The following is a 23,671-nucleotide window of genomic DNA, read 5'->3' as shown; positions in this document are numbered from 1 at the left end:
CATGTAATTCAAAGAGAACGTGTAGAAAAGGCTAAGAAAAATCAGGTGAAGAGAGAAAAATGGATTTTGAATGTGGAATTCAATAACCAAATTTTATAACCAAGTCTTAGATGGCAGATGGGCTTTTTCCACAGTTGCATGCTTTTTCCTGGATGATCTTGGGAAGGTAAAACATATATATAACAAAACTGCATTTGGCAATGGGGGTTGGAAGATCCAATGTTTTTATTTCAGTAATTAAACTCCTGATCAATAGCATACTATATCATAAAATGTTGGCTTTTTAAAGCAGGTTTGAACTTTCACACAATCTGTTTTAACACTGGCATGCACACCTACATACATATATACTGAGATGGTTCTCATTCATTTTAAAAATTTGATAAAACTAAAATGTTAAATGTACACTGTAATGAAAACACTGCTGTAACACCAACCAGATGGCTTGTATTCCTTGGAAAATTATTTAAAGCATTTTCACTTCGATAATTTCGTTATTTAAAGAAATTCTTCTAACTGTAAATAAAGGCAGCTCTTTGGCCAAGTGCAATGTCTCCTTAATTTGACTAATCATAAGAATCACCGAGGTGCTTACTAAGCACATGAATCTCCAGGGTTCATCAAGTCCTTTCGTATCTTAATCTCTAGAGGCAGAGGTAGGAATCTGCACTGACCCAGGTAGTCTTATGATCAAGTAAGTTCCAAACTCACCTTAGTAAAATAGCAAATGGTCTTTGGAAGCTGATATTTTTTTTAAGTCTACGTGGGTAGAATTAGTTCATTTGATCAGTTTTAATTTTTTAAACCTTTTTACATGAAACACTTTTCAAATCATAGCTTTATGTTCAATGAAAAAAAGATGCATCACGTATGGCAACCAAACGTAAGGATCGATCCTTCTTGACAAATTTTGACGAGAAAGTGACAATTGATGTTTCTGTCTAAATGTCACCAAGCAGTCATTTAAAAAATGTTTTACTAAAACTGTATATATTTTGAAAGAGTTGGAGCCGCTATTGACCAAAATATCCAAGTGGTTTTTTAGAAATCTCTATATGCTACAAATATAGGAACTTAAGTTTTTATGAAATCTTCATTTGCAAACACCTACTTGGCTTTTACCTATGGTGAAAAGATGAATGAAAAATTGGTAGATGAATTCATAAAACAATCGGTAGAAAAAGAGCAGCCTGGTGGCCCCGTGATTGTTAATACCAGCTACACTGCACTGAGGGCCCGTCGTGGAAGCTTTATGTCTATTAGCTTCTAGGCTCACAACAGCTCTGCAAGGTGGGCACCGGTACCTTCCCTCACAGACAGAAAGTCTGAGGCTTCAAAAGGTTAAAACGTGCCAGCACCACACAGCTCAAAGCTGGTTGCAACATCTGTTCTCAGGTCCAGCCACCAGTCTGCACACTAAATGACCCTGCAGCGACACAAAGCCAGGTAGTCACTGCTGTCTTACTGGAACTCAGAGAAAATGAGATATTGAGAAGCATAGCAAATAGCGATTACAGGTTGAAATATATTCTACTTGAAGTTTTCCTATTGAACATAACACAGTAGTATATGGCATACATTTTCCTTCTATGTGTATCACTAAATAAATTTTCATTTAAAAGCAATTATGAAAATCCCAATCCTCTTAAAATGTATTAAATTGATCTGTAAGCATGTGCATCTTTTTTCAATGAGAATTCTCTAACTGTCCAAATAGTGTCCCCAGGTTAATTTTTAAAACTCCATTCTACTTAACCAAAATTTTTCATAGTTGGAAGAATAAGAAACCCTAAAATCTAAAGAATTTTTCAAAGTCATTCTAAACTGAAATGTACATAATTCCATTAAGATGAGTTTTCAAGAGAATCAGTCATTTAATGCCTAACTTCTTGAAGAGTACCTGCATATACTTGTGGTTTGATTAAAAAAAAAAAAGAAGCTTCCAAATTAAAAGTGTTTGGGATGTGGGGAAAAAAAGAACATGACACAGATTCAAAGTGATTATCCCTAAGGTCTTTTCAATCCACTTCACCTGAGGGTGAAGAGTTTTATTGCCAGTAAAAAGCTTTGAAAAGTCGAGACGATATTGCATAATTAGTCACAGAGTCAGCAATATTTGGCCCAGAAAGGTTTAGTATGACTTTAACTTAACATTGCGTTATGTCCCGTAATTGTCTGAAATTCAAATTTCGGAATTTTAAGAACCTGATGGGATTCGAGGTGAATGAGGCTTGACAATTCTTTCACAGTCATCCTATTTACTTAGCCTCTCTAAAAACATAGCTGAAATAGATTTTATGTACAACTCTGTATGTTTCCATATTTTTGTTATATATGCTTTCTCTCACGACAATTGTTACAGAGTACTAAACAAATTGGGCAATCATTTTATTTTTAAATGATTATATTTTTGTATTCACCAGTTTTGTCAATTTATTTTTCCAGGAGAAAAAAATCAACATTTAACGGGCCCCCCAAAAAGCTAATAAAATTGCTTGATTGTTTTCAGGAGACATTTACAAACTTCGCTCAATTTTCTTTTCTTTTTGAGAGAGAGAGAAAATATCATAGGGGGTAAAAACAACCAGCTCTAGTCCCTAGCCCCCAAAAACCCCATAGGCTATAGATTAAATTGATCTAAGAATTAGTCTTATTTTTAACGCATGGAAAATAGCAAAATTGTCATGCCAACATAAGGAATATATACTATAATTCATAAATGCCTAATTATCAAAACAATGACATAGTCATGGTTAGATGCAACCTAGCAATCTTATATATGATGCAACTACATATTGTATGATCATTCCTGTTATATATTACATTCGTTCCCATCAAATTAAGTTGGCTATGTCTAAATGGCATTGTGAAATAAACATTTAATATCACAATAGGGTCATATTCTGCTACTGCACAACCATAGCATGCAAGTAACTATGCATTAGCTGTAAACAGTAAAGTGTCATTACCTTCCAGAAATCCAAAGAACATGATAAGTACATAGATAGTACTAAACATCAATTATAGTTAAATGACTTTCATATTGAACAAAACTATATTGTATAAAGCGGTTTTGGATATCTCTGTCACTGTTCTCTACATATATTCTGTAGTTCCCTTGAAGTTAAGAAACTGTAATTCCAAACAAGATCTGTTAATCTACCGAGTTCCAGTGAACTGTTGTCAAAATTAGGACACAGATGATTCTATGTTCCAATGTGAAAGCTGTCTTCTATCATTTTTCCTTTCTGCCGTAATTCAGATTTTTGAATCATTAACAATATGCTAAATGTGGGCAACAATGAACTTATTTTATTTCTTAAACTGGAGACTCTCTCATGACACCAATGTGCTTGTGTTAGAAACAGGAATACTGTAGATGTTTGCCAGCAAATGCTCTTCTCTACTTGTATTCTAAGTGAAATAGTTGGCAGGAAGGAACCTGGGTCATATTATGACTTGGAGGAGGTGCTGTCTCTAAAATATTTTTCATAACGTTTGTGAAAAGTAGATAAAATCTAGCCGATAGGAGAGGAAGGCCAAAAGAACATGATCTGTTCTTATAAAAATGCAGATGGATCATTTAGGTCTGATCCAATGATTCCTAGGCAATTAAAAAATTACCATATTAGAGCAGAAGCTTGCACACTGTAAAATAACTATTTCAGCTCTCTTTAGCTTTGTGATATTGGAGGCTGGTTTGAGGAGGGCAAAAATTGATTGCTGGACAGGCTTTTCTATGCTCTATCAGCTCTGATAATGAGTTAGGCAGTTGGCATGGACGGCAGCAATGTCCTCTTCACTCAGAATTCTAATAAACCTCCTGTGAAGTTGCATATACCATCCATCCAAATGGACTCATTTTGGTCTGCATTCCAGTTAGGTGGAAAATAGTCACATTTGAAAACTGAGTTTGGACATGATAAGGTCCTGTGAAATATTTAAATACATTGCTTACATCCTACTAAATCAAAATCCTGCTTTTACGTTTACATGAGATAAAACAGCATTTAAAGCCATTGCAATTTGTTCATTTCCTGTTCGTATACAACTGACTTAAGTTTGCTTATGAGGCAAAAACTGTACAATTCTCATCATTCAGGCATTATAAAATGTCTTTCTTTAAAGTCTTGGGATATAAACAGTTTGGTTTATACGAATTACATATTTTTCATCTGCATTAAGAAACGATATACATTTTTTTTCCAGAGTAATGTTATCTGTGATAAGCCTAAGATAGCCTTAAAAACTAACTTTATCACCTGTGACCATCAATACTGTTACTTTGATAAAACTCATGAACATTCTTTGGCCACTTGGGTCATTGCCCATTTGCAGGGAACTGTATCTGGGCCCTGGGACCATACAGAGATTTGCCTCCATAAAAATCGAGGCCACAGACCAGCCTTAATGGAAGCCATTTACAAAGTCAAACATTACAGAACCTCCAGAAGCAGTTTCTGTTTCTCAGACACACGTTCCTTGACGTGTTGAGAGGTGGTGTTTTCGATTTCGGACTCCTGAAGTCTTGTCTTTACTATCTGAAGGCTTCTGTTGTGAAATATCTATTAGGGCACTGGCAATTGCAAGGCCTGGAAAAACAGAAAAAAAAAACACTTAAATGTTTGGTTACATATTTCTGGGATGGCAACAGCGGTGGCCTAGCATTGTTTTACATTCAGCAATCAAACATTTAGCTGCTTATTGGAAGTAGTTTACCTTTTACTTAAAATATTTTTTTAAATTGAAGTATAGTTGATTTACAATGTTGTGTTAATTACTGCTGTACAGCAAAGTGATTCAGTTATACACATATATTTTTAAAAAAATTTCTTACCTTGGACATACGAACTGTACACATGAAGAAGAGCAAGGATCTAACAAAATTAACTGACTGACATTGGACAATCAAATCAGTGTGTGACAAAACATCACAATCAGTTGTGGATATGACTCCACACCTTTCTATGTCTGAACACATGTTTGTTCTAAAAGTATAAAGAATTTTCAGTTTTGTGTGTGTGTGTGTGTGTGTGTGTGTGTGTAACAAAAGTCAGTATATTAAGGTTTTTAAAAAAAATTAGAGCAGCTTTAGGTTTACAGAAAAATTGAACAAATATTGATACATGATTATTAAGTAAGGTCCATATTATACATTGGGGTTCATACTTCGTGCTGTACACAAAGTTCTATAGGTTTCAACAAAAGCATATTGTCATATACTCACCATGAAAGTATCATACAGAATAGTTTCACTGCCCTAAAAATGCCCTGTGCTTTACCAATTTATCCCTCCCCTTCTCCTGAGCCTCTGGTTATCACTGATCATTTTTTAATATCTCTATAGTTTTGCCTTTTCCAGAATGTAATATGGTTGGAATCATACAGTATGTAGTCTTTTCAGATTGTCTTATTTCACTTAGCAATATGCCTTTAAGTTCCACCATATCTTTCTTTTGGCTCGGTGGCTCATTCCTTTTTATTGCTAAATAATATTCCATTGTATCAATGTACTACAGTTTGTCTATCCGTTCCCCTATTGAAGGACATCTTGATTGCTTCCAGTTTTTGGCAATTATGAATAAAGCTGCCATAAACACCCATGTGCAAGTTTTTGTGTGGACATAAGTTTTCAATTCCCAAATACCTAGGAGCACAATTGTTGGATCACATTGACTCGATGTCTTAGCTTTGTAAGAAAGTGTCAAACTGTCTTCCAAAGTGGCTGTGCTATTTTGTATTCCCACCAGCAATGAATGAGAATTCCTGTTGCACCACATCTTTGCCAGCATTTGGTGTTGTCAGGTTCTGGATTTTAGCCATGTAGCTGTATCTCATGGTTGTTTTAATTTGTAATTCCCTAATAACATATGATGTTGAGCACCTTCTCATATGCTTATTTGTCATATGTAAATCTTCTTAGGTGAGGTATCCGTTCAGATCTTTTGCCCATTTTTAACTTTCTTGTTTGTTTTCTTACTGTTGTTTTTTAAGAGATTTCTTTTACATTTTGGATACCAGTCCTTTTTCATTTCAGATACTGTAAGCTCCCTACATATGAACGAGTTTCATTCTGAGAGAGTGTTTGTAAGTCCAACAAAGTTAGCCTAGGTACCCAACTAACACAATCAGCTATATAAGTACTGTACTGTAATAGATTTAAAATACTTTTCACACAAATAATACACAAAAAACACAAAAAATAAAGAAAACATTTTCAATCTTACAGTACAGTACCTTGAAAAGTATAGTAGTACAGCTACAACACTGCTGCTTTTATGTTTGCTTCCGGACATCCTGGGCTTGAAATAAAGATAATGTACTACTGTACTCTATACAGTACTGTACAGTAAAGTACACAAAAGCACAACCACTTGTAGAGGATGCAAGCACATGACAATGTACGCCAGACATGTAAACTAATTATGTGATTGGACATGTGAACGCACGTTCAAATCTTTGACAGTTCGCAACCTGAAGGTTCGTATGTAGGAGACACTGTATATGTTTGGAAAATATTTTCTCCCAGTCTGTATTCTGTCTTTTCATTCTCTTAAATTGCTTTTAAGAAGTAAGAAAGTACCCCAGGGATAGAGTTGTGGATGCACATAGAAGAAAGATGACTTGTAGAAATTTAGCTGATGTCTTAAATATAAGAAAAGGACCATTAGTATTATCAGTAGAATATCTACACAAAAGTGATCTCTAGTTATCATAAGTAATTGAAAGAATATTGTTTTGTTACATTGTTTTGTCCATTGATTGACAGGAACATTTGGTAAGATGTTCAGGAATAGTAAAGCCTTTCCTAAGTTTATACAAGCAATGCATGGCTCAACCAGATACCCTGGTTTATCACAGCTACACAGGAATCATTTTATCTAGTTTTGGTTTTTGAGTAAAATAAAATGTGCCAAATCCCCATACTAAACCACAAGACCAGACTGCTTGCTTTGAGAAGAGGTCACCAGTTTCCCTTCCCTAAGGTCTTGGAGACTTGACTGTGAATTGAGCTGAACCAGTCCCTGAGCTCTCACAGACATCTTCTCCATGTGCTGCTCTTAGAGGAAGGCCTCACTTTTGGATCTCATCCTATACAAGGTGGCATTGAATTATTTCATTCCTGTGGGTTAATTTATTCTAGGTAAGTCTCAAATATGACCTGGCAAGAACGGACCTCCAGGGATTCATGAACAGAAGGAAATGTCAGTGCGGGGAATGGACACTGTAAGAGGAAGTTCGACTGGCCTAGCGCAGTGCTGTGGAAGTCAAGGGAGGAGAGAGGTCAAAGCGTCTGCAAAGAGTACCTAAGGGGCCAGCATGTGAGGCTTGCCAAAGAGGCCTTTGGGTTTCCTCAAGGAAGATTCTGGTGATCCTTGAGTCATTTCCATACTTAACTGAGGATGGAAGCCTGACAGGTAAGCAGGGAATGCAGTGAGAGGGAGTGTGGCCAACAGACATAAGTCTCATGTGCAAGGTGTTTGTCAATGGAAAGAGGTAAGTAAGCTGGTTCGTAGGGGAAGCAGCAGGGTCAGATGAAATGTACGTGAATGCACATGATTATCTGAGTACAAATATACTTTTTAAAGATAAAAGGAGTTTCAAGTACATTTGAAAACAGAAGAGGAGGTATTTATGGAGAGAGGGAAGGGATTAAAAAGTTAACAGTCATCACTGGCTAGGCTGATAATCTTACATATTTACCTTTGAAGGGTTGATGTTAAGTAAACTACTCTTTCAGGATATTAATAATTATCCTGAGTTTCTTAGAGATAACATAAGTTCAAAGGTTCAAATTTAAGTAAAATTTACTTTCTTGACCTTTGAAGAGCACATATGTGTCCAAAATAGATGTTTTAACCACTTATGATGCTGTGAGAAATAATGAGTTTGTTATTTCTGTAAGGGAGGGAGCCGAAGTATATTATTTACAAAACATCAGAGACCGTGGTTGTGCTAAGTGAAAGTTCAGCACAGACAGACCTTAAGTTTCCACAGATCTCCTGGCACACTCCTGGCAAAATTTACAACCTTTTGTTATTTCATCTTTGTTGCCATCTTATCCAGAGACAGTAAATATGACAAATAATGTACATCTCTTTTAATGTGAACAGAGATCACTTATACTCATTCCAGTGACCACAGCATCCAAATATGAAATCATGCTATTCATTAAACTGCGGCATGACCTCGTCCAAAGGAGCCCTGAGAAACACCACTTTCCCACTTACATGTGGCTGCAAACATTGTTTTCCATACAGAAGATACAGGGCCAAGAGAGAAGTAAACAGTTTAAGTGGCCCAAACAGGAAATTCTATGCGAATCCTAAACTGTCACTGTATCTTTGTATTTCGGGGTATGTGAATGTGAAGTCTAGGTTTACTAATGAGGTGTAAGCTTAGAAACACATTCAGTTGAAAATAATCATAAACCATATTTCAGTCCTTAATTTAACACTAAAATTACAAATCATGCTTATTTTTAATTTGACAGCTTTTTGTCCTTTCCTATGAAAACTGAACAATCAACTGAATTTTCAGATTCTGTATAAATGGCAATATGTATGCGGGAAACCCTGCTTTCCTCCAGGCAGTGATATTTGAGTGTCCACCATGTGTACTCACAGAGGTCGCTCAGAGGGCCACTTGCCCAGGTCTTATTGTCTTAATGGGCCAAATGATGCTTTCATTCAAATTTAAGCTTGAGTCCTTTACTGGACCACACAGCTGGTGGCACACCATGAGTTCTTCTGCATTTTATTTTATTTTTTTATTTTATATATTTATATATTTATTTTTTTGCGGTATGCGGGCCTCTCACTGTTGTGGCCTCTCCCGTTGCGGAGCACAGGCTCCGGACGCGCAGGCTCAGCGGCCATGGCTCACGGGCCCAGCCACTCCACGGCATGTGGGATCTTCCCAGACTGGGGCACGAACCTGTGTCCCCTGCATCGGCAGGCGGACTCTCAACCACTGCGCCACCAGGGAAGCCCCCTGCGTTTTAAATCCTGTAATTTAATTACAAACAGCACAATAATCATAATAACTCTCTGTGTGCGTGTGTGTGCACGCCTTGTGTCAAATTGTTAAGTGTAAGTTTTTATTACTATGCTTGAATTTCTTCATATTTTAATATATGGAGAACCTTAAAACACAGCAACAACAACCCAGAAATTGCTAGGTCCTCCTTCAACCTATAAGAGGCCCTGGACACAAGAGTAAACAGGAGAGACAAGAACCCTGTCTTCTTAAATTGTCTAGTGTGTGGAAGACTCATGAAAAAAGAGAGAGAGAAATTAATTTCTATCATTACCTTTCAGCTAAGGAATCTAATTTTCTTAATTGAGAAAAAGAAAAGTCAAGTCAGTAGCTCTTTAAAGAAAGACAACATTGCTCCCCTTTTCCCCCAGAATGTAACAGTTATATGCTGGTGAGAGACCGAGGATACAAACAGACAATGGCCAGACCATATATAAAAACAGAACTCTGGCCCACAGGCTGTAGCAACCTGCACAGGAAACCAGTCTCTTATCTATAATAACCAGCCCAAGAAGCCAGCCTGCTATGTCAGGCTTGTAGGAGTCAGACTGCCATCTCTAGTAACAACCCAGGGAGTCAAACAATTACCCCACAACAATGGGCCCCAAACAGCCAGGACTTCATTAATAACCGACAGCTTCCCTAATGTCTGTCCCTGCTTCCAACTTAGGACCAACCAGAGACAGGGAAATATGCACCCCTCACCAACCACATAGAATACCCCGCTTCTAGTTAGCCTGCCGCCAGCTTTCCAGCGTTCTGGTGCCGACAGCCTCCAATAAGCATATACTTGAAGCTTTCTCTTTTTTCCATTATAAAATGTTCCCACACATTTGCACTCTGCTACAGCGCAAGCAAGCGATGGTGGATGACTCCCTTGCTATATGGCAAGTTCTGAATAAATAATCTTTGCTTGTAATTGGGTTGGTCTTGGTTCATTTTCACAATGACAATGAAGAAATAAAGGTAGCTTGAGATCTTCCCTGGATTAAAAAAAAATGTATCAATAAAATAAAAGCAACTTAGAAGTAAGTTCTCCATATAGCCCTTTGACGCAAACGCTCTCTCCTGGTTGAGATTTCCCGAGGAACTTTTTCCCGGTGAAAGGTTTTCTGCCAATGACCCCACACTCCCAGTGCCCTAGGAGAAAGTGCCTCCTCCTGGTAGGAGGCAGCACAGTGGCACACCCCTGTGCCATTAGAGTTCCATTAAAATAGGGTCAGTCCAGAAGATCATTTTTCAAAAAGTCACACAAATTATCTGGTGAAATCCACTTATTGTGTTCTCTAGGCCTAGTATAGTTCCTTGTTATCAAAGCAATACAATTAACTGGGGGAACAATTCATTATTTTAGACTGGTGTTCTAAAGGAATTTCATTTACCATGTCAAGATGATGCACAGACGCTGCAGGCTAGCAAAATTTACATCAAAATATGCCAGTAGATTCAATAAAAATGCTGGGGTTTAAATATTTATTATAAGCTTTACCTTTTTTGCACTTTTAGTTCTTAAATACCAGACACTATGACATTTAGATTATTTAAATATGAATTATAAACCTCATAAGAAAGAAAGTGCCATCTTCTGTTTCCTATTCCATTTTCCATGGCCTCTTGGCATTTTGAACTGGTGCTCGATAATGGGGAACATCACCAGTGGCTGCTCTGGTTCACCCAGGGCAGGACAAGCTGGGAAGGAAGCAGACTTCTTTGGGACCATGCAGATTTCTTTCCGCACATGAGCACAGTTTGGTTGTTACTGGTTTGGATGCTAAGAGCTACCAGAGGTATTTAGTAAAAGTAGAAGATGCACCGAAATCAGGCCTTTACCCAGGACCTTGGATAAAAACAATATTTTCCTCCTAAATTTAAGAACTTTGTTTCTCAATAAACATGTGCAGGCATGCCCTAAAGAGGAAGCGATGGAAATGAGTAACAGCTAAATATTTAAATCGTAAATATATCTTTCTAAAACCACTAAATTTGCAAAACCACCAAGGAGAAACATCAGGAATTTAGTTATCTTTAGTAAAACTCTAGCTTTTCCTAATGGAAGTGAAATGGTATTAGTAGACGCCAGCAGTAACAATCTAATCATAAAATTACTGATGTGTTTTTTTTTTACAATTATGAAGAACAATTAATAAGTACAGTAATAAAATACTGCATATCAAATGAAATTGCCTCATTTTATATACAAACATAGCACTTCCATTTTACATTTGAACAAAGCCTCAGATAAGTCATTCATTTTGAAATGCTCTCCTCCCAAGTCTGTGTAAGAGCAGGCACCACTATATATTTTAATTTCCCAAGAAAACAGCTTCATTAGGTGTGAAAGGTTAATTGCGGGTGTAAGTGGAGCTCAGGGAATGGTTCAGGGTCTGTAGTGAATTGCACAACCTGCTTCAGGAAGACTTGAATGAGCGCTGTTAACTGTTTGCCCTGCTGAAATGTTTTTACTACCTCATTTACTATCTGTCTTCTTTTACGGCTTATATTTGTAGTTCTTCTAGACCTTTAATGGCTACAGCTTTACTTCACTGTAATCAGATTTAAATGGAAATACCATGCTGGGATGTTTAAATGTTTTCCCTCTGATTGTATATAGCTACATACTACTGATCAGAGCCCTGGCTACCCTTCACACAATTAAGAAAGTGACTTTGGGAAACTGATGTTGCATAGACTCTAGCTGTTGTGCAGACTTAATTTAACATTTAGTGTGGCCACCCTTGCCAATATGCAACTAGGGCTGGATGAATAATTAGAAAATATGCATTTCCACTTTAATTTATCTGTTGGAAGGCCAGCACAACTGAAGTCATTATTAGGCAAATCTCCAAAGGTTATATTGTTGAACAAAAATTGAAATACTTCAAGTGCTGAAGACACCGGAATGACAAATGGACCGGAATGACAAATGGACTGTATTTGTCTGAGAGTTTAAAGAAATGTTTCCCTTCACCTACTAGAAACCAGTGACAACCACAGATGTCAATGTTTAAATACAAATGATAATTGTATTCTGGTTATAAAATTTTGTTTGGCCTTTAACACATCCTTTTTTTTTTTCTCCTGTGCTGCGCGGCTTGTGGGATCTTAGTTCCCCGACCAGGGATTGAACCCTGGCGGGCCCTCGGCAGTGAAAGCTCAGAGTTCTAACCACTGGACTGCCAGGGGATTCCCAACACATCATAACATTTTAAAGTTTAATTTAAAGACACACAGTAAAGGTTCTACAAAATGTAATCCTACTCTAGCACCACAGTGCTGAGCACTCCCTGAATTTTATGTGAACTGTTCCCTCAGTAGTTAGAATGAGCTGAACAAATCATGGCCATTGCTGTCTCAAGTCATTGTTTACTGCAAACCCTCACGGTTCTTCACGAGTAAAGCTTCTTTTAGATCGTATCAGTTCTGATTTTAATTATATACTAGGAAATTTTATTGATTCATTGAAAATATTTTGTGATTCTTTTTTTAGAGCCACAAACATAAGGACCAGCTCTGCAGCTACTTCTCCATGTTTTTAAGTAAATTTCCAATTGAGAATTTCCTGTTTCCAAGGCAACTGGGAAAATATTTCCTAGTATTTCCTTCCTTCAATTAAAAAAATCTGATATATGATAATCCCTTATTTTAAAACCTAATTATCCTTAATTTAATTGAAGAGCTTACTGTTCATTGAAGAAACTGAACTATAGCAGTTTTGTAAAAATAGCAATATTTTAATTTCCATTAGGTAGAGACATTGTATTTTAGCATTTCTAGTAGTACCATGTCATTGTCTGCTTTAGATTAAAAGGGATTATATGTGAAAGTATTTACAAACTATAGAGTATTATACAAAGTTAGTAATTTCAATAACAGAATAAGTTACTACCACTAATAATAAGAAATCACAATCAAATTATGAATATTCAGAAAACTCCAAAGTCCTAAGGGTCAAAAAATTGTTTAAACAGCAAATCACTTCATTCAATTATTACTTCTCGAGTGCCTACTATATGCCAGGTACTGCTTTGGTCTCTAAGGGTTAAGCAGTGAATAAGACAGACAAGACATAAAAGATTCTGTACCACATGGTGCTTATTACATGATAGTGGATCAAGCTCATATATTCTTTTGACCGAGTTATTGTGAGGATTGAATGTGAAGGGCTTAGAGAAGTGCCTGGCACATAAACGCTCAAAAATGTCAATCATCATCATCATTAACAACAAGTGGGAAGTTTGAAGTCAAATTGGAAATTGATGAAACATTGGGCACTCAAGATTTTGCCTCTGTCCTTTAGGATCACTCATTCATTCAATCATGCATTCAAAACTCGGCATGACTATCATGTGGAATGCCTAATAAGGGACAAAATTTGATAGAAAGATGGATTCAAAGACTCACAGACAGTATCAGTTTAGAGCAACACCGTCTGTGACGTGATAACTGTACTTAGAACTCAAGCCAGAATTATTTTCATGTTTTGGATAACAAAATTGAGAACTTGCTCACGAACGTATGGATGACTTGTGCGTGTTGCCTGCTCATTAGGGAATGTAAAAATAATTGAAAGTGATAATGGCAAAACAGATGAATGACAATATTCAACAGAGAAAACACTGTATTAATATTACTTGTAGGGCTTCCCTGGCGGCGCAGTGGTTGAGAGTCTGCCTGCCGGTGCAGGGGACACGGGTTCGTGCCCCGGTCTGGGAGGATCCCACATGCCACGGAGCGGCTGGGCCCATGAGCCATGGCCGCTGAGCCTGCGCGTCCGGAGCCTGTGCTCCGCAACAGGAGAGGCCACAACAGTGAGAGGCCCGCGTACCGCAAAAAAAAAAAAAAAAAAAAAAAAAAAAAACAAAACCACAAATGATTTTTTTTTTTAAAGAAACTAGATTACAATTTTAAATCAAGGTTAAACAGTGTTGGGTGGTGATGTGAATCATTGCTTTCCACAGCATTTACAGGAGAGTATAGGAGACAGTTACAGGGCTTATATCCTCTACACAGATAAACTCCACTGAATATTAAAAAACAAGCTATCAACCAAAAAAATGAATTTTAATAGAGTCCAGGGTGATGTTTCTGTTCCTCTAAGTTCATAACAGTCAATATTTTTAAAGAAATTTCATTGTTAAAAGAAGTTGAAAACATACAACTATCTCTGCAAAGTCAAAATACAATTTTAACAAACTCCAATGGTAAAGCAAATTTATGCCTTCTATATAAAAACGCAGATCATTACAAAAATGGGAGGAAAAAAAACAGATAAAATTATGCAAATCCTCACCTCTGGCCATTTAGATAAAATGGATGAGAAAATGCTATACAGAATCATGATTTTTCCATTAATATTATTATAAATTTCTTAGACCTTACCAAAAGTTATTATGGATAACTTAATGGCCAAAGTCATTTTAACAAAAACAGATGTGTCTGTAGCCAAATTGATCCTTGATAAATCTCTTTTGCTGAAGGAAAAGGCAGTATAGATGGACAGTATATTTCTCAAAATGGACTTCAAACCATTCCTCTGATGTTTGCTAAGTGATCCAGGACCCCAGATAGTACACATTCTCTCCAATAATTCAAAACAGGGACTTTGGGGAAGTAGTTTGTTTAAGTGACCTCCTTTAATCTCACAGAGGATAGTATAAAAGAAACCTTCATTCTCTGATGCAATTTTGAGAATCTGACTGAGTACATCCCATAAATGCTGACCCTTCTGAGTGAAAAAAGTATCAGTTTGCCCCACTTTGCCTTTGGGAGGAATGAATGTGGCCTCTGAGCTACTGTAAATTGAGAAGTGTCACAAAGAGTCAGCACTAGTGGAAACCTTTCAAACCCTACAGGCAAGTAAATCACAGAGGGAGCAGACTTCAGAGTCACCTGGAACCTTCTGATGTTATATCCAGGGGGATAAACATTGTTCTGTGTTCACTCCAAGTTACCTCCAGACACAAAGAGAATTCTCACACACTGTTCCACAAGCCTGGACTACAGTTTCCTAAGTGAGTTGCCAAGTGTATCTGTAGAAGGGACATCTTGCTGACCATAGGTTCCTCATAGGTAGCAATGAAGTGGGTCAAGAGATGATGGATGGAGACAGAAATTCTTACGAGCACATGTGATTACAGAAGGCCCACTGAACAGAGTCAGATGTCACTTGTGGGGAGGGATGGAAGACTTTGCCCTCTTTATCTGGCATATTCACTTTAGATGTTATCCATTTACTTTCAGTAAGTGCCTCAGCTAGCAGAAAGATGAAAAAACTTGCTTTCAGGTCAATACAGGAAATCTTTTATGATCAATGGTTGATTAGAGCAGGATCTTCTAAGCGCGAGGCTCTGGACTGCATTTTGTAAAGGGTTTTCAAATTAGTCTTACTCTGAGATCTGGGCAAGGCGCCAGTTCACCACCCAGCTGCCGCTGACTTTCAGCCCAATGGTCCATGATGAGTTCCCATAATTAGAGGGAAAAAAAATTTTAAATAAGGAAAAGAAACTTACATTTTAGAGGCATTGAATCTAAGAAAGTAGAGTATAGGAGAAGTATGGTACTATCAGGTTTTCAAAAGTCCATATATTTTGTCAGATTTGGTTTCATATTCCTTACTCCAAACACTTACTAAAGTTGGAGAAATGTAGATTATAATTATTATTCGCAAAGGTACTTATGACTTGCCCTAAAAAAAAACGTAAAAGGGGATTTTGAAAGGACAAACTATAAATGGCTTATTTATAATTGGCTAAGTATGTTGAGTCTTCCCTGCTTTGTGTGTGTGTGTGTGTAAAACTACCTTTTTAAAAGCATTTTGACAAACTGGGATCATGATAATCAAGACAAAAGCAAGTCCTCTAATGAATAACTGCAGATTTTAATTAATCATATATCATTCTCATTTCACTTTCTAGAGTTGCAAATAGTCAACCAGTTGTTTGTATTTCTTTGGTCAACAGAGAATTGTGAGAAGAAAATAGAGAAGCAAAAATATTGATCGTGAGCTAATGAGCCACAGTGCCAAAGGGCTACCCATTATTTCTACAGAGTTAGAATAATTTGCAAAGGATGGAAAGTCAGTGTTACAGAAAAGCAGATCCTAATGCTCATGACTTAGATGTCCACTGTTTATCAGCAGGACTCTTAGTTGCAAGTTTAGAGCACTCTTTGAAGGGGATTATAGACAACGTGATCTGTAACAAATGTTGGGTGAGCTACCTGAGATGAAGTATGACTGTCTTTGTAAAAAAGAACCTACTTGCTTGGCCAGAACTGTCCCAGCTGAATCAACAGCTAAACCAGTTATATTCTAAATTTAATTTTAATTCAAATAAAAGCAATTGAATTGTAGGTGACTGAATTACCTGGCTGTTTGAACTGTTCATATCAGTATCCAGTTATGGTGCCCTTTGTGTATGACTAGATCATATTCTGAAGCTTATTATCCAACATGAAGAGTTGTTCCACCCCAATTCTGAGTATGGTCTTTATTTAGATGTGTAATTAAACATGGCAGAAGCAATGTTTGGGGCAAACGTCTAATAAATCTCTAGTATTCCTGTGGGGTGAAATATATTATTTAGTAATTTTAAATGACTAAGTTTTAATTTGGGAAAAAGCCTGTTTAGAAGAAGGAAACAGGACACATGATGCCACATGAAGATAACTTTAAGATATGGAGCATTGGCATTAAAATGTGAATTAAACATAGCGTATCAACCATAGCCACATCACCTTAGACCAGGTACATGAGGAAATATTTCCTAAACTTCCCGAAATGGCCAATATTTTAATATGCAAGGATCTCTAGCACAATCTTTGAAAAAATTTTAGGAACTATACCACCAAACTTCAAGAGGGGCTTCTCTCACAGGTTATTTAACCTTTCTCAAACATTTACATTGGATTGATATTTGAAAAGAAAGGTGAACTGAAAAGAGAAAAAAATATATTTTATATACAAAAGCAATCTGTTCAACTTTCAATCTTTAATATATTGACATGTGTTTTGTTCTAGCATTACTCAAAATTAGCTTTGAGATAAAAGTTCACATTAATTATCGATAATGTAGTCTAATCACTGCTGACATTTTGAAAGAAGATATTAAGGCAGCCAACATAAACTAAAAAGTGGGTGAAAAATATTACATATGTTCATCACAGGAAGCCTATAGTGCTCCTCAATGAGTTCATTTTTTTCTTAAACTAAAACCCTGGAGTGAAGATAGACTAATTGGGCCCTCTGACCTTCTCAAGCATGAGCTCCTTCATACTTGGCAATTCTCTGGTTCTTAGCTGATGAGACAAAAAGACTTTGGATGTATTTCAGCTTTAATTTCATCGTTCTACGGATTTTTATGATTTTAAGTATGACATAAAAATAAGATAGGGTGTGTCAACGATTTCCCTTTCTCAATTTAAATAATTAGCCCTAGAATTAAGTGAAGATTAAATCTAAGCTGGCACTACCTTTTGAATTTAGTGAATATTGCAAATTTTAATATTAAAAAAACCAGGTACTTTTATTATTATACAAAAATTCCTAAATCCCAGTATGAAATATTTGCAAGCAAACTTAGCATCTGCAAATTTTTCCTTTTAAAAAACAAGCATATATTAGCTCCTATAGTTTGTTTATTTAGTCAATATAAAAAGTTGAAATTTCTACTAGTTGAACTGAATGAAAAAAACAAGCATTAAATGCAGTTATAATACAAATGCAAAAGAAAATACTGATTTTGATTGTCTCATGTTCTTCAGGATAAGTATTCTAGAAAATGAGGTTTGTGGGATAGTTACCTCAGTGAGTTTGGAGATGCCTTTATTTCTTACAATCCAATTGAAATGAATTTAATAATCTTAAAAGTATGAGGGAATCAAGCTCACAGGATGCGTTTCTAAAATCATTCTTAAAATCTTATCCTACTAAAAAAGATGCTTTTCACACATATAAACACATACGTATATGCATGGAGTTTTGGATTAAGTCCTAAGAAACAACAACTTACAAAATATTCTATTAAATTTATACTGGTTCTCTTTGTACTATCAAGATGAACAGAAGCAAAATACTCCCTATGTAAAAAAAGAAAAAAAAAAGAAAAAAACCTTTTATTTCTGGTTTTGATGAGAATATTCAAAGAAGGAAAAAGGTAAGACAGTGATCATCAGAAACTGAATCTGGGGCCCTCGGTTTGAGATAATTAACTAATCAATAGACAATTCTTCTCAGGGACACATAGGACCAGACATTTATTAAGGAACTCTTCAGAGTTTCATACAAGGTAATTAATACAGGCTTCACTATAGAAAATTACATTTTAATGACTTTCTGTTCAAGTTACATGAATTTTATGTAAGGAAAAGCTTATAAAGTCTAAAATTTTCTTTCCACCCAAGTTATTAAAATTTGTGTTTGAATATAGTTCATTTCATTAACATTAAATCAGTTAGCTTTAATTTATGAAAAAGGACTGCTAAGTTTTACCACAATAGTTTGCACGGCTTTGATTTGCATTCATGAAAAAACACAATAAATTAATTTGCTACTTGGGAAGAATTTGACAGATGCATTAATCATGCAGAAACCAAATTCACTTTTCTTTACTCTTTCTCACAAAGATAGATCTAAGATAAGAGACTACTGATTTAACATTCTTTGAGGAAAATGAGGTGTATTGATAATGATGGAGATATTCATAGAACTAGAGAATTTTAGAGCTGGAAGGAATCTTAGAAATTCCCTGATTTAACAAATGCGGAAAGAACAATTCCGTCTCCCAAACTGTCCGTGGGGCAGAGAAGTGAAGAAGGCATATTCTCATTTTCTCCACTGGAAATCAGCACAGAAGTTAGAATTATTCAAGGGCTGACTAATTTGGCTTTTAAATGACGTTGGTTCCTCCTGAACCGTGCTACTTCTTGTCCCTAAGGTTTTGAGAGTATAGTCTGAGCTCAGAGATGATGCTGAATCATAACATGAAACACCTATTGCAGAATTTAGATTTTTTTAAAATAGCATGAAAACAGCACTAAAACTGTTCCCGACATCTACACTGCGCACTGATTCTTTTGACAAGTCAATTAAATATTGTCAGATACATTTACAAGTTTGTATCACTGTGAAAAGATGTGGGTAAAGATATTCAACAACAATATATGGTACTGCAAATATTTCTCTAATTTTGCTATTTGTCTTTTTACTTTGTTTTACTTTTCTTTCTCTTAGCATCAAACTTTTGTTTTCAGATGTAGTGCAAGTCACAGATCATCTTTATGACTCCTATGTTTATATGCTGCTTGGAAAAGCCTCTCCTACTTAGAACCATCACAAGGTATTCCTATGTTGTCTTCTATTGCTTTTTTAAATTTAAATTTTGGTATTAAACAAAATACAAAAATTACTGAAAGCAACAGTAATCACAACATTCTAAGCAAATGTTCAAATTTTAAAAATCACTTTTAAATGAAATGTAATTGTGTTTTTGATCCACTACCTACATGTTACTTATCTGTATATATATATATATATATATATATATATATATATATATATATATATATATAAACATACATATACATTAATTACTGAGTTACATAAAGATTTTGGTATAAAAATTTTAATCATGGGACCATTTCATCAGAGTCACTTCACCATCATTAGAAACCTTTCAATCCTCCAGTAAAGGCTTTGAACAAGAAAATACTGTAAGTGCCTACAGAATGATCTTAATAAAGAATCAAAAAGCTTTTTGTGGTTCACACATTATGTTGAATCATGGAAATAATTTATATTCTCCCTTTACTGTGGGGCAAAGAAACACTAGTATCTTAAGGAAAAGAAGAAAATAACCCATGTGCTAAACTTACTACACTTGGGTTGTGTTTTCCTTGTGCTAAAGATTCTAAATTATTTTTACTCCATTCGTTCTGTTTCTATAGAAATAAATTTAATTTCTTCCTCTCTAAGCCTACAACTATTTTCTCTCTATGTTATTCGCTATATAAAAGAGTTTGCCTTACTTCTTATTAGTTTAAAAATTTTTAAATCTGTTCTTATACTACCACATATGTCAGCATGGAAAAGAGTATTTTTTGCTAGAGATAATCCTACTGATTTTTGAGAAAGAATACTATTCTGGTTACTTATTTATATATGTAGAAGGGTCACGTTATTTTTTTAAAATTATACTTAATTTTGATGGGCTATTTATCTTCAGGAAATATTAATGATACTCAATTCTAACTAAATGATTACAGACAAACCATTCTTCATTCTGCTTTCTTTAACAAAACATACAAATCCCAGTTGACAAAATGTACTGTTTCTCCTAAAAGATAAGAATTAAAGTAAAAATATTCTCCCAAGCTCAGGGAATGCCAACTCCCTATGTATATCCACAGAATTTTTCCTTCAAGTAAATCTTAGTGCCAAAATATTTGGTGGGAATGTGGGACCAGGTTCAGAGAAGTTTCAGGCCCTGGTCCTGCACCATCTCACCTGCAGCCCGACAGGGTAATTACCCTACAGGTTAATAAGGCTGACAGCATCCTCACTCAGCCAAGCAAGCCTTAGCCTACTACTCCAGGTGGGTCAAAATCACTGAGACAGGGAGCCCACCAGTGTTTAAGAGACACTTTCACTCATAAGTTTGAAACAAAGTTTTGGTTAACCCTGAATTATCCATGATATTCAGTTAATCTGTTTTTATTTGACAATATTTAAAAATGCAGAGTTATAAAAAGGTTATTAAATTTAAGATACATTTCACTTCAATATGAGGGGATACTTCAATATGAGGGGATTCACCAATATTTTGTACTGACATGGTTCTTAGAAAATCAATGACTGGGCTTCCCTGGTGGCGCAGTGGTTGAGAGTCCACCTGCCGATGCAGGGGACGCGGGTTCGTGCCCTGGTCTGGGAAGATCCCACATGCCGCAGAGCGGCTGGGCCCGTGAGCCATGGCCGCTGAGCCTGCGTGTCCGGGGCCTGTGCTCCGCAGCGGGAGAGGCCACAACAGTGAGAGGCCCGCGTACCGCAAAAAAAAAAAAAAGAAAATCAATGACTGCATGAAGTGAGGTTTATTCACGTTATATTTCTTCTGGTATTGGTAGTAGGTACACTCGTGTGGCACCTGTTACTTGCTGTTCTCAACACCTGCGCAATCCCCTTAGGACTATGGAGAACAGCTGCAGCTAGCAGGTAAATGAGGGTTGTATTCTCAGACTGGAGCGCAGTACGAACTGGAAGCAAGGAGGCAGGAGGTATACAAGAATGAAAGGACCTTAACGTGAAAAGGTGTTGTGGCTTGAGCCTCTTACCTCCTCCTTTTCTTACAAAAAGGTGCTAATTTCTACAATTTTCTTTTTTATCTTTTAATACATATTAATTCATACAAAAACTTTTGAGGAAAAAATACTGCAGAGCTACACCCATATCCTTTAGACTGTATGCAATTATTTTTTCGCTTCCTTCTATCAGTTATTCATCCTCTGCCTCTTTTTAAAACACTCCCTTTAGTTCCTAGCTCCCTTTACTTTAAAAAGCAGGTGGTATGATGGCTGGGATTTGACATTCTTGATTAAATAACTGCACTATCTAAGCCATCTTCTAGTTTTCAGGGACCTCCTTTTGTGAAACTACAAAACTGTCCACTGTAATTTCTCTAATGCTCTCTCCTTCTCTGAGCAACTTAGACTGTCATATCAGTATTGGATACTGTGAAACTTAGAGGAAATTTCAGATTGTTTCAATAACCATTTCTGTTATTGTGCTGCTTTTAACTTCTCATTTTGGTTCACAGACAATTTATATTTAAATATCTTCTCTATATACATCAGTAATAGAAAGAAGTACTGATATTTTGATAATTCTTAACATCTTCATTTTTGTTTTAACATTTTTTTTGCAATTTTAGTACCAATATCTATAAAACATTGAGTTTAGATGACTTCATTTTATGTGTACTGACTAGAAGAGCTCCCTCTTTTTTTTTTTTTTTTAAAGAAGATGTTGGGGGTAGGAGTTTATTAATTAATTTATTTATTTTTGCTGTATTGGGTCTTTGTTTCTGTGCGAAGGCTTTCTCTAGTTGTGGCAAGTGGGGGCCACTCTTCATCGCGGTGCGCGGTCCTCTCATTATCACGGCCTCGAAGAGCTCCCTCTTTTACTAATGTTTCCATCAAGGTTATGAAGGTGATTTTTTCAAAAGGCTCAGTGGAGGGAGTTCCCTAGTGGTCCAGTAGTTAGGACTCAGTGCTTTCACTGCTATGGGCCCAGGTTTGATCCCTGGCGGGGGAACTAAGATCCCACAAGTGGTGTGACCAAAAAAAAAAAAAAAAAAAAAGGCACGAGGGAAGTGAATCCAGATTTTGGTTAATAGTGCGAGGTCACTTTAAGGGAGAGCTTAAATCCATTCATACACTTTGGGGCTGCTCTGCCCCCTTCTAGGAGTTCCCCTTGAGCATCTCTACCAAATGAGTCTGACGCCAGATCTGGCTACCTGGGGTCTTGTGCCCCCCTCAGACTCTGGGTGTCTGTAATACAGATAAACGATCAGATTCCTCCCCAGCAGAGATAGTTGAATCTCAGAATTACTGTCTTAATGTTACCCCTTCTTGCCCACAGTCTGGCTTCTGCCATTTCTTTGGAAGTGCTTGTGATAACTTTAGCTTTTGCTGGTTTGAGTTCTATGAGTAGCAGCAGTGGTGACTGAGACGAGGACAAAAATACGTTTTAGCACAACTCCTCATATGTGCTAGCGTCAGAATGAGGTTCTATCCACCAATGAGCCCAGAGGAGAGATCAGAGGACAGCATGCAACAGAACACACCAACTCTCGGACTTCCCTGGTGGCGCGGTGGTTACGAATCCGCCTGCCAGTGCAGGGGACACGGGTTTGATGCCTGGTCCAGGAAGATCCCACATGCCGCAGAGCAACAAAGCCCATGCGCCAAAACTACTGAGCCTGCGCTCTAGAGCCCATGAGCCACAACTACTGAGCCCAAGTGCCACAACTACTGAAGCCCGCGAATCTAGAGCCCGTGCTCCGCAACAAGAGAAGCCACCGCAATGAGAAGCCTGTGCACGGCAACAAAGAGCAGCCCCCACTTGCCACAACTAGAGAAAGCCCGCACGCAGCAACGAAGACCCAATGCAGCCAATAAATAAATAAATAAATAAAATTAAGAACACACCAACTCTCAATACTGACATCCAAGTCATCGTGTCCTCATGAGAGGAGGCATGTGGAAGGCAGGGGTCCATGGTGACTGTGGGAGAAGCGTAGATCCCAAATTCATTGTGTTTTATTGAAGCTTTGGTACAACATTTTGTATGGCATGGGTGACAGTTATTCTCTGCATGAGAAATATAACTGAAAATGTTATTCCATATTGGAAAAAATCATAGATACCTTAGCTTGCTGATAATTTTAATGCGTTACTTTCAAGCTCTCAACTGACTGAAGCTCTCTTTACTCTTCAGCTAAATGATACCTTATATCTCATTGGGTTTCTCTACTTTTATTTTTAAGCATAACTATTGTTAGGTTTCAGAATCAAGCTGGCATCCTACCTAGCACACCTGGGAGGAATAAGCACGCTGATTTGCCTATTACAGAATGGATCA

The 23,671-nt window shown here is 36.8% G+C and overlaps 1 protein-coding gene across 1 annotated transcript in view; it reads right to left on the bottom strand.

Moving 5' to 3' along the window:
- Window positions 1-4,467: 4,467 nt before the first annotated feature.
- ATRNL1 (attractin like 1) overlaps window positions 4,468-23,671 on the bottom strand; it is a gene marked incomplete at both ends in the record, with an annotated part of 692,251 nt that continues 673,047 nt past the window's right edge. The window contains one exon of the mRNA XM_079717281.1: window positions 4,468-4,592. Coding sequence (XP_079573407.1) covers window positions 4,468-4,592 — 125 coding nt within the window. The remainder of the gene's footprint in view (window positions 4,593-23,671) is intronic.

This window comes from Hyperoodon ampullatus, assembly GCF_949752795.1.
Source record: "Hyperoodon ampullatus genome assembly, chromosome: 1".
NCBI lineage: Eukaryota > Metazoa > Chordata > Mammalia > Artiodactyla > Ziphiidae > Hyperoodon > Hyperoodon ampullatus.
The sequence above is the reverse complement of the archived record's forward strand: the minus strand, read 5'-3'. Positions and strand labels throughout refer to the sequence as shown.